This window comes from Epinephelus moara, chromosome 14, assembly GCF_006386435.1.
Source record: "Epinephelus moara isolate mb chromosome 14, YSFRI_EMoa_1.0, whole genome shotgun sequence".
Lineage (NCBI taxonomy): Eukaryota > Metazoa > Chordata > Actinopteri > Perciformes > Serranidae > Epinephelus > Epinephelus moara.
Genome location: NC_065519.1, coordinates 14194391 through 14207869, shown reverse-complemented (window position 1 = coordinate 14207869; position 13479 = coordinate 14194391). Strand labels below are relative to the sequence as shown.

At 41.1% G+C, this 13479-nt stretch overlaps 2 protein-coding genes and 1 non-coding gene across 11 annotated transcripts in view; 2 read left to right on the top strand and 1 right to left on the bottom strand.

Moving 5' to 3' along the window:
- Positions 1–144: 144 nt before the first annotated feature.
- Positions 145–217, top strand: trnak-uuu (transfer RNA lysine (anticodon UUU)). Its single transcript has one exon. It is a non-coding gene; the product is annotated as a tRNA-Lys (tRNA).
- Positions 218–1190: 973 nt separating this feature from the next.
- On the bottom strand, positions 1191–4013 carry zgc:112416 (uncharacterized protein LOC550509 homolog). 2 transcript variants are annotated; one of them, XM_050062081.1, is made up of 8 exons: positions 3950–4013; positions 3762–3818; positions 3581–3638; positions 2714–2793; positions 2301–2498; positions 1937–2057; positions 1717–1850; positions 1191–1586 (listed from the first exon to the last, which is right to left on the bottom strand). In XM_050062081.1, the coding sequence occupies exons 1-8, from the start codon at positions 3962–3964 to the stop codon at positions 1359–1361; spliced, it is 891 nt and encodes a 296-aa protein (XP_049918038.1). In that variant the 5' UTR covers positions 3965–4013; the 3' UTR covers positions 1191–1358. The 2 variants fall into 2 exon arrangements, with proteins under 2 accessions (XP_049918038.1, XP_049918039.1); XM_050062082.1 differs by having other exon boundaries at positions 3758–3818; positions 3950–4011.
- A 719-nt stretch (positions 4014–4732) lies between these two features.
- pcnt (pericentrin) overlaps positions 4733–13479 on the top strand; it is a 53908-nt gene continuing 45161 nt past the window's right edge. For 5 of the 8 annotated variants that reach the window (XM_050061127.1, XM_050061128.1, XM_050061130.1 and 2 more), the window contains exons 1-4: positions 4733–4920; positions 6470–6499; positions 9128–9304; positions 12301–12444. In XM_050061127.1, coding sequence (XP_049917084.1) covers positions 4873–4920; positions 6470–6499; positions 9128–9304; positions 12301–12444 — 399 coding nt within the window. In that variant the 5' untranslated portion in view covers positions 4733–4872. The remainder of the gene's footprint in view (positions 4921–6469; positions 6500–9127; positions 9305–12300; positions 12445–13479) is intronic. The other 3 variants (XM_050061132.1, XM_050061134.1, XM_050061131.1) reach the window with 1 other exon arrangement.

Genomic DNA, 13479 nt, shown 5'->3' with positions numbered 1-13479 from the left:
GTAACTATCTTGACACTTCAGGTTGCTAGTTATCGTTAGCTCTTAATGCGCCAAAGTTATTGAGATTTCCATGGCTGTACAAACGAAGATATTGAATTTTTAACAATTTTCTTCATATTTCGCCCAATTTCTTCACTGTGCAGAGCCCGGATAGCTCAGTCGGTAGAGCATCAGACTTTTAATCTGAGGGTCCAGGGTTCAAGTCCCTGTTCGGGCGGTGATTCTTTTGCTTTTTCCGACCTGGCTACAGCCGCTCTAATGAAGGGGTCACCATCATGTGGGGGTCGGGAGCTCAGGTCCGAGTTCGTGCATTGATACTTTTTCTCTTACTTCACATCTCCGGCTGCTCTTATGACGGAGCCATCAACTTTGATCTAACAGCTATTTAATATTATAAATGGTTTATTTAAAATACAGTTAATCTTATCCTATATGTGTTTGCTCAGGTTGTTATACTGCATGGAGGAGCGTTGTACAAGGACTCAAGTTTATCATGAGACGTTTAANAGCCATCAACTTTGATCTAACAGCTATTTAATATTATAAATGGTTTATTTAATTGTGTTAAAATACAGTTAATCTTAACCTACTTATCCTATATGTGTTTGCTCAGGTTGTTATACTGCATGGAGGAGCGTTGTACAAGGACTCAAGTTTATCATGAGACGTTTAATTAAAATGCAACTTAGATCGATTTAATGTAAATTTGGATGTTATTCGGATATACAAACAAAAATGAATTTACTATTTGGGGAATAACTTGTTGTAGCTAACTTTAGCTATGATTAGCCTACCTTATGTGGTGTGTCAGGTGTTCCAGAGGGACCTCGAATTTGACCCACGTGGTCAGAGTTGACCAAGCACATTAAAAGTTAAAGTAGTATACCCTGTTTTTGTCTCACTGCCATTAATACGTGATATCTTTTGGACATATTTAAGTATGTTACTTTTCCATTAGAAATAATTCCATAAGCGCATTTGTAATTTCTGCTCATGCCTTAAGTTTTTAAATCTTTTTAGCCGTCATATGTTTGACCAGTCTTATGCAGACATCCAGACTTATCACTTCCAACAAGTGTTCATTTTCAACTCAGAGACAAGAAGAGACTCTCAGAGTAAATTCTGAGTTGTGTTTCAACATTATAATATCCAATTTAAAAAGGTAGCACACACAGATCTTCAGGACAAAGTTGGCTAATCTCAGTTTCACCACTTTATTCTGACCATGTCAAACAAACATGCTGACGTTTCAGTCTAGTGACCTTCATCAGGCCCAAACTCAGCTCTGATGAAGGCTAAAAAAAAGTAAAAGTAAAAATGAATTGTTTGAAATACTAGACACAGAGTACATGTGCACCTTACACATTGAGTGTTGGGAGTGTGAAAGTGGCTGTGTCATGGTGTACGGAGGGTAAATGTGCCCCTGCTTGTCCGGCTGGGACAGATGACACCGTTGGTAGCCATGTAGGGTGACAGATGGGAGGCAGCTGTGGTGCTGCAGGGGCATAGTGATGGTGATGATGGACAGCACTTCCTCTTGGTTTGACATCTGGCCTTACGAAAATAGGGTTTCCCTGGTAACTGTCCTGGAAATACACATTTAGGGAGTTTGTGACAGACAGAGAGGACAATTTTGTGAAGGGTCAGAACTGAGACTTCTTAGAGAGGGTGTGTGTGTGTGTGTGTGTGTGTGTGTGTGTGTGTGTGTGTGTGTACCTGCCCAAGATATGTAGTTAGAGGAGCATTTGGCCCTCCAGGTGGCGATATAGAAGGCATGGCTTTCAGCATCATGTTGTGCATTATGATCTGGTGCATCTGGGCGTTTTGCATCAGCATCAGTTCCACCATATCTAACACACAGCATACACATACATATAAAAAACACATGAATACAGTGAGACTCAGATAAGGTAGTTCTCTCTTTGCTGTTGCATACCCTCTTTGATGCTGCCCGAGCGTGGTGCAGGTGCAGGGTAGGGCTGAGGTGGGGGAATCTGAGTAATGAGAGGCTGCTGTTGTGGCAGCTGTTGTATAATGGTTGCAGGCTGCTGGGGTAGCTGCAGAGACAGACAAAGATGGGGAAATAATTAAGTCTTTTCCTTAATTAATGAACTCCTGGCAAGTCAGTCTGGGTAGCAGTGTCAATATATGTGAAAATAACATAGAGGGGCAAAAATAAATGAGAAAAAGGAGATCAGGAGATGGAAAAGAGGATTAAATACACTTAACAGACCGCATAGAAACAGAGAAACAGATCTGGAGGATTGGGGTGTTTTTGAGGTCAATGCTAAGTGTCTCACAGTCTGTTGGATGATGCGCGGAGGCTGAGGCGGGGCTGGTGGTGGCGGTGGAGGGGGCAGAAAGGGCAGAGCAGGGGCTGGCTGGTGGAATGGCAGAGGAGGCGGTGGCTGAGGGGCAGTGTAGAAATGTGACTTGTACTGTCTCTGTGACCCTCCCCAGGTGTGAGGTCTGTTGAGGTCCTCTAACATGTACTGCTCCTACACAGAAGATACAGTCCACAAATGATTATACATTTCACACAGTTACAGCTGAAAGATAAGACATTAAGTACTCTAACTTGCTGGGTGTGTCGTCTGTCTTTCTATAGTTTTATTGTCTTAATGGCTGAATGTAGGTATGCAAGGAATTACAATAATATATCAACAGATGAGACTTTGTATTCTTGGAAAACAAAGAAGTATTTTGTACAAACCCTGAGTCTTTGCAGTAGGTCCTGTTTTCGCCTCAGAGCACGGTGAAGTTGATCTAATTGTCCATCATACCGGTAACTCCCTGAACAGACAAATCAAGTTTTCAAAAACTACTCCTACTACTAACACTCTGGTTATTATACTCTCTCCAGAATTCACACACATTTCCACTGTTGTTTTCCTGCAAGTGACATCTTGTGATATCTCGCGATAATTCAGAAAGAGACAATAACAAACAGACTGCATCAAGGTCAAGGTAAAGAGACACTTCAGACACTTATAATAACAATATGAACCGCTATGTGTCAAAAATAATCATTTTAATAGACATAGAATGACAATGTTTGATTGCCCTATGTGACTCCATTGCAGCTCATTTCATGGCTGCCAGCCACTGAGGCTCCCTCAGTACTGCAATAATTTCAGAAATTGTCTCTCTGATCAATTTACACAGGGAAATAGGGTCCAGGTTGAAAAATGCCTTTAATACTTTTTATTTTTCCCCATGTCTGCTACATTTACTTGCTCTAATAGCTTGTTTTGAAGTGAATAAACGTCCATCTACCTTTTTAGGAGTCTTAGTCTCTTCATAGTGCCTAACTTTTATTACCAAGTTAATTTTACCTTTTATTGTGTTAAAGTATTAGAAACTCATTTTACATTTTTTAATTGCCATCTTTTGAGGTCACAGGACAAGCTAAATGTCTATAATGAAGAATGTAAATATTCTGTCGAGGCAGGTTATGCTGACAGCTTCCACAGTTCGACATTTTTCATCACAAAGAAGTCTTTATTCTTTATTTGTATGTCTTTTGGTGTAACACAAATAAGTGTAAAAAACAACAACAAAGAAGTCTTTGTTATCTTACTTGCAGACTGGGCAGATTCTGCTCTGTTGTCCATGTTGTGCTTTTTGTTTTCCAGTCTCTAGAAATATAAGTAAAACAGACAAATAATGCTGAACTATTTCACTTGAGAATAGTAATTGTAAAAGTGAACAAAATCCAAGCACTGTCTTTCCACATTAACAAAATGCAGACTCTCACCTACCTTCTTCAGCAGTTTGAGTTTAAGTCTTGTCATCTGATCAACCATGGAACTGTCATGCTGAAGGATTACAAAAAGCCTCTGTGTTACTGTAACATCTGCTGTGTGCTTGAATTTATATAATTTGTTGAAATACTAGACACAAACATAAAAACAGATATGCAAATATATCCTTTAAATATGTCATTTACCTGAAATCTTGGCATTTGGAGACACACAGACTTTTGTGTACACCGGTGTGTTTGAGTCTAGACTAAAGCCAGACAGTGGTTGCCATGGGACACATCTGTTTACCACTGGCTCTTCATAATGACCTGCATAACTACTTGGTTTCCATGCTGAGATAGAGAAGAGGGAGTGAGACTTTCGACATCAAATAACCTGACTAGATTAGTTCAGATCCAACTTTCCCTTGATTGCACTTTTATTTAGATTAAAGCTTAAGAAATTGATCAAGTCACTGAAATGTCCTGTTTGAATATAGGCCTATTCTGGGCTAATTTTATTTAGAAAAACTAGTCTTTAGATGTCTAGATAAATTGGTGTAATCATTTGGGTTTTCCAACAAATAAAACAAAAGGTCACACCGGTTATTGTGGCTTGAATAGACGTAATATGAATGGAGGTGGCCTTTTGACCCTGTTTTGTAACCACACCTCAGTTGTCATATGTAAGTAAGTTCCTCCAGTCAGTGGAGAACTCCATACATTCACTTTCAAAACATAGGGGTGAGCAGAGGTATGTTTTGTATTAGTCCGCTCTGATTGGCTACGAGAGCCGTCAATCCAAAATACAGCCATCTCATTGGTCAAGTAGACTCCAGTTTTGAATGATGTACAAGACAGGAGGTGGTTCTTAAGTGACACGCCTTCCCATTGGCTGAAGACGTGGAATGTAATAATCTGATTGGTCCATTCATTCAAGGAAACTCGATAAGGGCGGAGTTGAGCAGACTTGGCGGCCATATTGAATATTATCTGTTGACAGTTGTGTCTAAAGGAAGCTCAAAGATTTAGTTTTAGCCAACTTATGCCACAAGTGAAGATCTATTGTGCTTTTAAGCTGAATTAGGACCGATGTCCTAAACTCTTAATGGTTTAATTCAACCCAAGAGATGGATGACGATGAACGGCAAAAGAAAATAGCAGCTGGAAAAGCTAAGGTTTGTTGCTAACATTTAACGCACGCTAATACTGAATGCTAACAGTGGACGCTAGCCAACTCTTTTGTCATAGCTTTGCGTTTGTCCACTGCTCACTGCAGCCACCTTCAACGTTATTGTACGTTTTGTTTGTCGTTGCTTAGGTTCTGTTTTGCCCGTTAAATGTCAAGTACTCGTAACTTTAATAATTTGCCGCGCATATTCCGCGGGTTAGTCATTAGCTGAGATTGCACACAGCTAACGATAACAATAACATTTATGGAGTAGGGTAGTCGGCTAATGAGTTGAATTACTTCATGCATCGTTGAACTTGGAGTCCAGCAGAGACAGAAACATGCACCCATTTACAGAGACAAGGGAAATTATTTTCTAATATGTGAAATATATTTTACTTATTTCAAGAATGTTGCCCTTGAGCTGTGTCAAGGCAAAGTGCAGGTGCACCCAATGTTTTCGGCCTGTGGTTAAACTAGCTTCAAAGTAGATATTACAGTAGTTAACAGACTTTTTGTGCCCAAGACAAAGGACAAGTCAAAATCTAAAGGCACACCTGTATTTATATCTATGCACAATAGCCTCAGTAAGGTGTGTCATCACTTTTATCACGACATAAATGTTTGTTTTTATTTACTAACTTAAAATAACAATTGAAATATGTTATAAAGTGATTCAAGAATTGATTTTAAACTTTTTAAAATTACATCAGAGCAACAATAACAGCAGTTTCAGTGGGAAATAATGTAAGATAATGTGATGTGTCACACACTTACAGGTTCACCAGGAAGGTTTATAAAATTAAGTCAAATTCAATTACATTTTTTAGCTAGAGTTTGCCTCTTTGTTGGGAAATGGCTGTGATTCATCCATTACTTTCTGTATAGGCCTAGTTTAATATTGTAATAATAGTGTGTGGTTATCACAAAATCCCACGGCACACCTGGATTTGCATCACGGCACACCATTTGAGAACCACTGAGTTATTGCTTTTTGCAACCAAAACATACCAGCACATTTTTCGGACATGATATTTCCCTGTCTGTGTAATACAGGAATTACGGCACAGTCTCACAGGCTTGCAAACAATAAAATGACTTATTCTGAATCGTAGTGTTAGTTGTTAGATGTTGCCCGGTCTTATTTTGCTTTTTAGTTCCCCACAGTTTAAAGTTGTACATAATTGACACTTAGATGAGGGGATGACTGTATGGTTGCACAATATGGAGTGTCTCCTCTGGCATTTTTTCTACTAGTCTGTGATAATTGCTACTGTGGTGTTTCCAAGATAGAAAAAAAGCAGCTGTGTTTACTTCAATAGGAGGTCGTATTAGTGATGGGCCAATAATCAAGAATGGCCTACCCTATATTGACAACCAGGCCGTGTTGTCTAAAAACTAGATATAGGCTAAAATTAGGTCACCTGTTCAGAGTAGCTCATTGAATTGTGTTTCTTGGATGTAGTTCACTTCCAGCTCATGGTACAACTCATTTAGAAGATGGTACATTATAATGCATACTTAGGAAATAACTCAACTGATATTCTTCATAACAGAAATCCTCCAACATGCCCCGAAGTCAGTCGGTAAGTATAGAAACTGGTGGCTGGCAGATATTTGATTTTGTCATGGGATTGTGGGTTCGTGGACATTATGTCTTTGTGATTTCAGTCTTTGTGCGTTTTGTTTTGTTTCTCTTGGGTGGACAATCAGGGCTTTCTTCTGCTTCTCTGCACCATGTGATTGTTGTCAGCTGTTGAGATTTAAGCCTGCTGCTCGTAAAAGACTGACTCTCAATGCAGGTTATCAAGACTGCAAACGTGAGAGGAAATCTGTTTTGCATTAATAATTTCAATGTCTAATGTACATGGGTGACAAATTACAGGAAAGACCAACATAAGGTGTCTTAGTAAGGTGTTAGACCGCCATGTGCTGCCAGAACAGCTTCAGTGTGCCTTGGCATTGATTTTACAAGTCCCTGGAGCACCATTTTTCCAAAAGATATTTCTGTATTTGGTGTTTTGATGATGGTAGTGGAGAGTGCTGTCTAATGAGTTGATCTAAAATCTCCCATAGGTGTTCAGTTGGGTTAAGATCAGGTGTCGACTCATTTTTATACATGCTACAGAGCATGGCTGGATATTGATTGCTTAAATTTACCATGCAATTCGCCTGCATAGAGGCATCTGCATTTGTTATGTTTCTCCCCTTATTTATTCAGGTTTTCCTTTAATTTGTCACCTGCGTGTAGTTAGACACATACATACCCTGTCATGCTAGTTGCAGGCCATCAGGTGGTGCAGTGAGCCCATGAGATTTGGCAAGGTTCAATATGTTGCACTTGCATCTCACATGGATGGTGTTGCTATGGTAATGCAGTGCTGTCAGTTGCCTTTACTGTATTTTGCGCATCACAATGCTCAGATTTATTTGCCACGCTGAAAGCATTGCACGTAGGGATACAAATTACACACAAACATACCCCAAAAATAAATCAAATGGTCTTGGTTTTGACATTAATGAAAACACAATAGTATTATTCAGCAGACTAGTAATAAGATGTGGCCACAGTAAGCTCCATCCAGCCAGTTAGTCAGACTCTCAGTAGCGCGGAAGAAAGCGGCCTTGGGCTAAACGCTGCTCATCTGGCTAATATTTCTTTGAGATGTGATGTGTGTTGTGGCAGGCGGAGGTGGTGAGCAGGGTGATAGAAGGACACAAAGGGTGGGGTTTCAAGTGATAATCTGTATGAAAGCAGATGAGCAATGTGAGGTGGGAAGAGATTTAAGTGCGGTGGAGTTAAGGTAAAGATTGTTTTAAGCAAAGCTTTTGCTTTCAGTAGTCAAAAGAGGAGGATGATATGATTTGATGGATGCACTGCATGGTGCTAAATGGGAGCACAAAGCAAATCTACAATGCGGTTTTATAACCTGGCATGTAGCACGTCATCAGAATAAATGTGCATGCACACACAATGTTGTCATGCACATGCATGTGACTCATCACACAAAGCAACAAGTAGCTCCCCAGGTGCCATGCAATCTCAGATTGAATAGAGCATGCACACTCTGATGCTGCTCGCCACACACACGGCTCTGTCTCCTCCTCTCCATGTGAATGCATCTCCCAGTCTCCACCCTCTTCCCTCAGCCTAGACACATGCCATCCCCTATCCAGAGTTTGTGGATCCCTCTGCACTGTACGTTGGCTGTGGCAGGGAGTTTTAGGCTAAAAAGGTTGGGCACAATGTGGTTTTGCCTTCAGACTGCAAGATCAACATCTGGACAGCAGAGCAGCTGCTCTGATGAGGAGGAATTGACAGGTCTGACCAGCAGCAAGAAACGGAGTCGATGATTGACTGTCAGTTATTGATGGAGGGATTCATGAGGGTCTCTGTCACAATATGGACTGCTGTAATCTGATTTAAGCTGCTTAAAGAAGAGAGACTGGCAGAGAGAGGCAGCGGTAAAAAGAGGAGGAGTGTGTTGCAAAGAGAAACGGCCTGCAGTGGATTTGTACCAAATCAGTCCCGCTGGAATTCAAGCTAAATATCATGATATGATTGGGGACGATGTTTTTTACTGTGAATGAACTTCTCTCGTGTTTTTTTGTCCTGTCATGATTTCAAGGGGAACTTTGTGATGCCTCCAAAAGCTCAGCCGTCTCTCCGTCTCTCACTATAACTTTCCTGCTTGCTGAGAAATGCAGAGACCGAGATGGATGTGCACTTTCTTTTTTTTGAAATTCTTTTAACCTTGTGCTGTTTCTGGTCTGCGGAGAGGTTGTCCGATGTGTGTCACTAAAATCTGCACTTCTCGTGGGTTTGATACAGCTCCCTGGAGATTTGAGAATATTTAGCATCGTCACCTCATTTCAAACTACTTTGTCAGGCTATGGTGTAGCCCTATTTTGGGTGTGAGTTTGGGATTTCTTCTCGCTTCACTGGGCGCTGTCTTTTTTGCTGCACAACTCTGACTCATCAGAATAAGGGTTTCTTTTCTACAGAGCAACTTGCACGCATATGCATTTAGACATTGCAACAGGATTTCAGAATGATGCTGTGATAACTTTTTCATTTTTCAACTGAGGAGATAAATCTGGACTCCAGTTCTCTCTCACCTTCGACCCCTGAGCTTCACCATGCTTATCGTGTGGTGGTGCTCAGTGGTCCTGACCTATGTGTCCATCTACCTCTCGCTGTCCTTCCTGCGCAGCTTGCTAGCTACCGACAGAAGCGGGCGAAAGGCGACGGTGCGGGGGCGCCGAAAAAGACGCAGAAGAGGACGGGCCAGGCTGACTCGCAGAATGACAGAGCGACGCAAGGCCGCCGCGTAGAACCAGCACTTCCTTCAGCCAGTGACAAAGAGCTGAACAAGAAGACCAACCATGAGGTACGTCACTGAGTAGGAGTGGCCGATATTGCCAAAATCTTCTGTCACGGTATATGTAATTTTATATCAAGGTAACGATATATATCATGATACAGTAATTGTTCTGTAAGTTCAGTTAGGAAATGGATTGAAATAATCATACTGTACTTCAACACATCAGCGCAGAAAATAATCTGCCACATATGAATTAAAAACTAAAGACAAAAGAGTAAAACTACAATAGCCTCTTTGCATATGCCATCATTCATTGGTGTGCTGTCCAGATGGGGGGCAGCAACTGGAGGCCAATGCCTATGATTTGCACTCTTTACTGCTGTTACACTTGGTCAAATTGGGAAAAAACAACGGCCACTGTAAGTCCCAAAAATAGTATGACGTAAAGGGGAGAAGTTGACTAATGTCAAATGTTAACATAAAGCTTTGTGTTGAAGATGCCTCGATTTGGATGTAGTTGCAATGTGCTGTGATGACGTCTCCGTGTTTTTAGCCATGACCCAGATTTTTAACGGTGTTTCACCTGATCTCTGGAACCGGTTGACCTAGCCTGACAGCAGTGCATGTACAGAGTAAAAATATAAAAGACACTTGTATTGAAGCACATTTACTCACCTCATTTCAGTCGTGGACCCAACCATGTACAAAAGAGCTATAGCCCATTACAGTCTTATATGCTTTCATCAGCTCCCTGTGTAACATTTTGGGGTGGGGGGTAAACGATTCCTAGATGCATTGCAATGCGGACGTGGATAATTCAGCATTGATTCACAAATGTCAGTAATTGATTATGTACATGTCTGGTCATAACATGATGTTGACGGAACAAAAGAGGTGGAACCCGGCTCCTGGACAGTCTACAGTGCAGACGAGCTCAAGTTAACTTGTATTAATTCATCTTCACAAAGACAGCGGTGGTTGCAAGCTTGTTTTAATTCAGTGTCTAAATAATTACACTTGCGAGGGGAACATGAAGTATATTGTGAATACTTACTTACGCCATCACCCAGAGACTAACATTAATGAGAGGAGCAGCGATCAGCATGTAAACCAGCTGACCAACACAGGCTGCAGCATTAACCAAATAAAAACACCTCTGTGGTGAAGAAAATAACTCTGCTCAGTCTGTTTTACCTTAAAATCCCTGCGCCTGGCCTGCCCAGTGTCTCCGCTTTCTCCAGCGGTAACGGAGAGAGGAGCTGCTCGCAGGCGTGTGTATATCCCATATATATGTATATCCCACAATGGATAAGCGTTAGCATCCACAGATAGATACAGTCCGACAGACACCCCCTGGTTCAAAAGTAATGGTATGGAGGTAGATTAAAGGGGAAAGGGACCTGGACAAGGGCCACACTGTATGCAAGTAAAATAATCTGTTTATTTAATAATGGATCACCAAAAATACAGTATGCTATACTTAAAAGAAAGACAAGATTAAATATCGTGATATTTTGATGCATTGTGATTCATCGATATCATTTTATTATCGAATTGTCACCCTCTGAATCGTAATCGAATTGTGAGGTGCCTGGAAATTCCCGTCCCTAGTAATGTTAGTAAAGTTAGGAGGTCTGGAGGGTGAAGTAATTTGTAACAACGATGGGGTCCACACTGGGGAAATCGGTCAAATTGTGTGAAAAGTTACTTTTCTTTATTTTATACTGATCACTTTTAACATGGGTTTCAATGTTCTGACATTACCCGCTGCCTGCAGATTCCTCTATTTACAAATCACGCAGTATATGGAGGTATCACTTTTGCCCTCCATTTGAATTTAGCACGTCATAATAGTCACGTGATTGAAAACAAGCTATTGTTACAAAAAGGAAGCGTTAAGGTTCCTAACAATAGCTGTGTTTCAATTCAGGGGCTGCAGCCTTCAAAGCTGCATTTGAAGACCGATTACGTCACATTGGCGCGACCAAGGCTGTCCCATTTCGAAGGGTCCTTCAAATGCAGCCGAAAAAATGCAGCCTTCTTTCCTAGACTTTGGAGGATGCAATGGATGTGTCCTTCGTGGCCCAGCCTATCCCTAGATGCATTGCGCGCCGATTATATATTAAGTTAACTAACTGTTGTTAACATTACTGTTAGCTAAAAGCTCACAGCTTAAACAATCTTAATTTAATATAAGTTAACCTGAAAATGGTCCGTCAGCCTGAAATATATCAAACTGTGGTGTCTCTGGTGGTGAATCATCTCAAGTATTAAATAAAAAAACCCATATAATAAAAAAAAATTGTGTCCATGATTTAGGGCTAAATAACTTCGTAGCTTACTTCGTCTTTCGTCAAGCGCTGCTGGTTGCTAGGTAATAGTAGTAATGCCAAGGGGTGGGGGCGAGAACAACTGGTGATGCAACCAGGAAATCCTCTGCAGACCAGACCGTCCCATTTCTAAGACTGATCTATTTGGCTGATGCGGTCCTCAAAGGATGTGGCTGACGTCGACCGCGAAGGCCACATCCTTCAAAGGCTGCAGCCCGTGAATTGAGACACAGCTAATAATTTCAAGTGTTACAGGTTTCAGTATCGACAACTTGTTTGCTCAAGTCACGTTGTGACAGTCACTAGATGGCTTGAGAATACAGCCCTGATTTTCTACATAGCCTGCTAACTCAACTATATGAGTTACAGAGGCGACTGAAGAAATCTGATTTGAATGGATGTTTATATTATTGGTTTAATTAAAAGCAGCTGGTTATTTTCATCCAGCAGTAGCATGAAATCCCTGAGGACTGTTGAGGGGTCACACTACATGACCTCCAGTGTTTGTCTAATCTTGTTTGCTCACTGTATGATTTAACAAGTGGCCCGTGCCCCCTGCTCAGTAAACATACATTAGAGAAATAGGTCACTAACCATTACATTGCCTGTGGGGCATGTTGTCATAGTAACCTGGTCAGGCTTAACGGTGGTACTATTTACTGCCTTTTTAAAGGGAAAGTTCACATTATTATCAGGAAGAGTGGGAAAAATTAAAACAATTTAATCCTATAGGAACCCCAGAAGCCGGAGAAATCGGAGGTTGAGAAGAACCAACGACAGAAGGATCGGCCCCCCATCCTGGAGCAAAGCCTGTCCCCTGTGGAAGATATTAGAGATGAGGAGCTCGCTGCACTCACTGGCAAAGAGCAGCTAAAGGTATGTACAGTCAATAAGTTAACATTTACAGAGATTGACTTGCTTCTACAGGGGAGCATTTTTCATAGTGCATGTTAAAGCATCTTCTTTTATGTCGTCTGTTTTTTGCTGTTAAAGACTCATCTGGGCTTAGCTGTGACTCAATATGACTGGGTTTAATGTCATGAATGCATACTTGCACATTATAATCTCAGGCTCTAAATTCACGCAGTGGAAACTGGGCTCTGAACCGCCTCTATAAATCAGCGTTCCTGTTTACATGCAGTGTGTTTAGATTTGGTCGGTCATATGGAGTAATTTGTCTTCATGCTTTGTTTATATGGAAGACAATTGGAGTCTTGTTATGGTATTTCTGTGTGTGTGATTAAGAGGGTGGGTGGGTGGGTGTGTGTGTGTGTGTGTGTGTGAGTGTTTGTTTGTGTTCTGTGTCATCACCATCCCATGGGGAGTGTAACTGTCTGCTCTTCTGCATGGCTGCTTGGCTGCACTGATATGAAAATACAGCATGGTTCCTCTACATTATGTGTGTGTGGGGGAATGAGTTTAAATTGGGTGTGTCATGTTGTGGGAATGTAAAATGCCTGAAGTTATGTTAACATGAATTCAAGGCCTCAAATTGTCTTGGCTGTAGTGTCACATGGCGGATTACATATTGCATTCAGTTTTAGAAGTCTTATGCTGCATCCACACAAGTACGTTTTTGTTTTAAAATGCATTACTACTGCTATCGTTCACACCTCTCCCGCACTTTAGAGCCCCTCAAACAGAGATCTTTGAAAATGCTGCCGACACTGTTTTAGTTTGAAAACTCCAGACTTGCGTTTTAGAGTTTTGGAAACGATGACGCAGATATTCACATTTGCTTCCCAACTTGTCAGCTCTCAAGTCAAAACATTATAGTAAGGCCTACATACCTTTTGTGATTTTATTTTTGCTGAGAAAAGTCAGGACTTTTCATGCCTGCAAGGACATTTTACCGCTCACTCATTGAATGAATTCTCACCTTCAACACTAATCCTGATACAACTCCCTCAC

Excerpts from the sequence above, each read along its gene's own strand:
- zgc:112416 (XM_050062081.1), bottom strand. Across the intron at positions 2,058-2,300 it reads CGCGCATCATCCAACAGACT|CTACCCCAGCAGCCTGCAAC; the intron begins GTGAGACACTTA and ends CTGTCTCTGCAG. Across the intron at positions 1,851-1,936 it reads CTCGGGCAGCATCAAAGAGG|ATATGGTGGAACTGATGCTG; the intron begins GTATGCAACAGC and ends GCTGTGTGTTAG.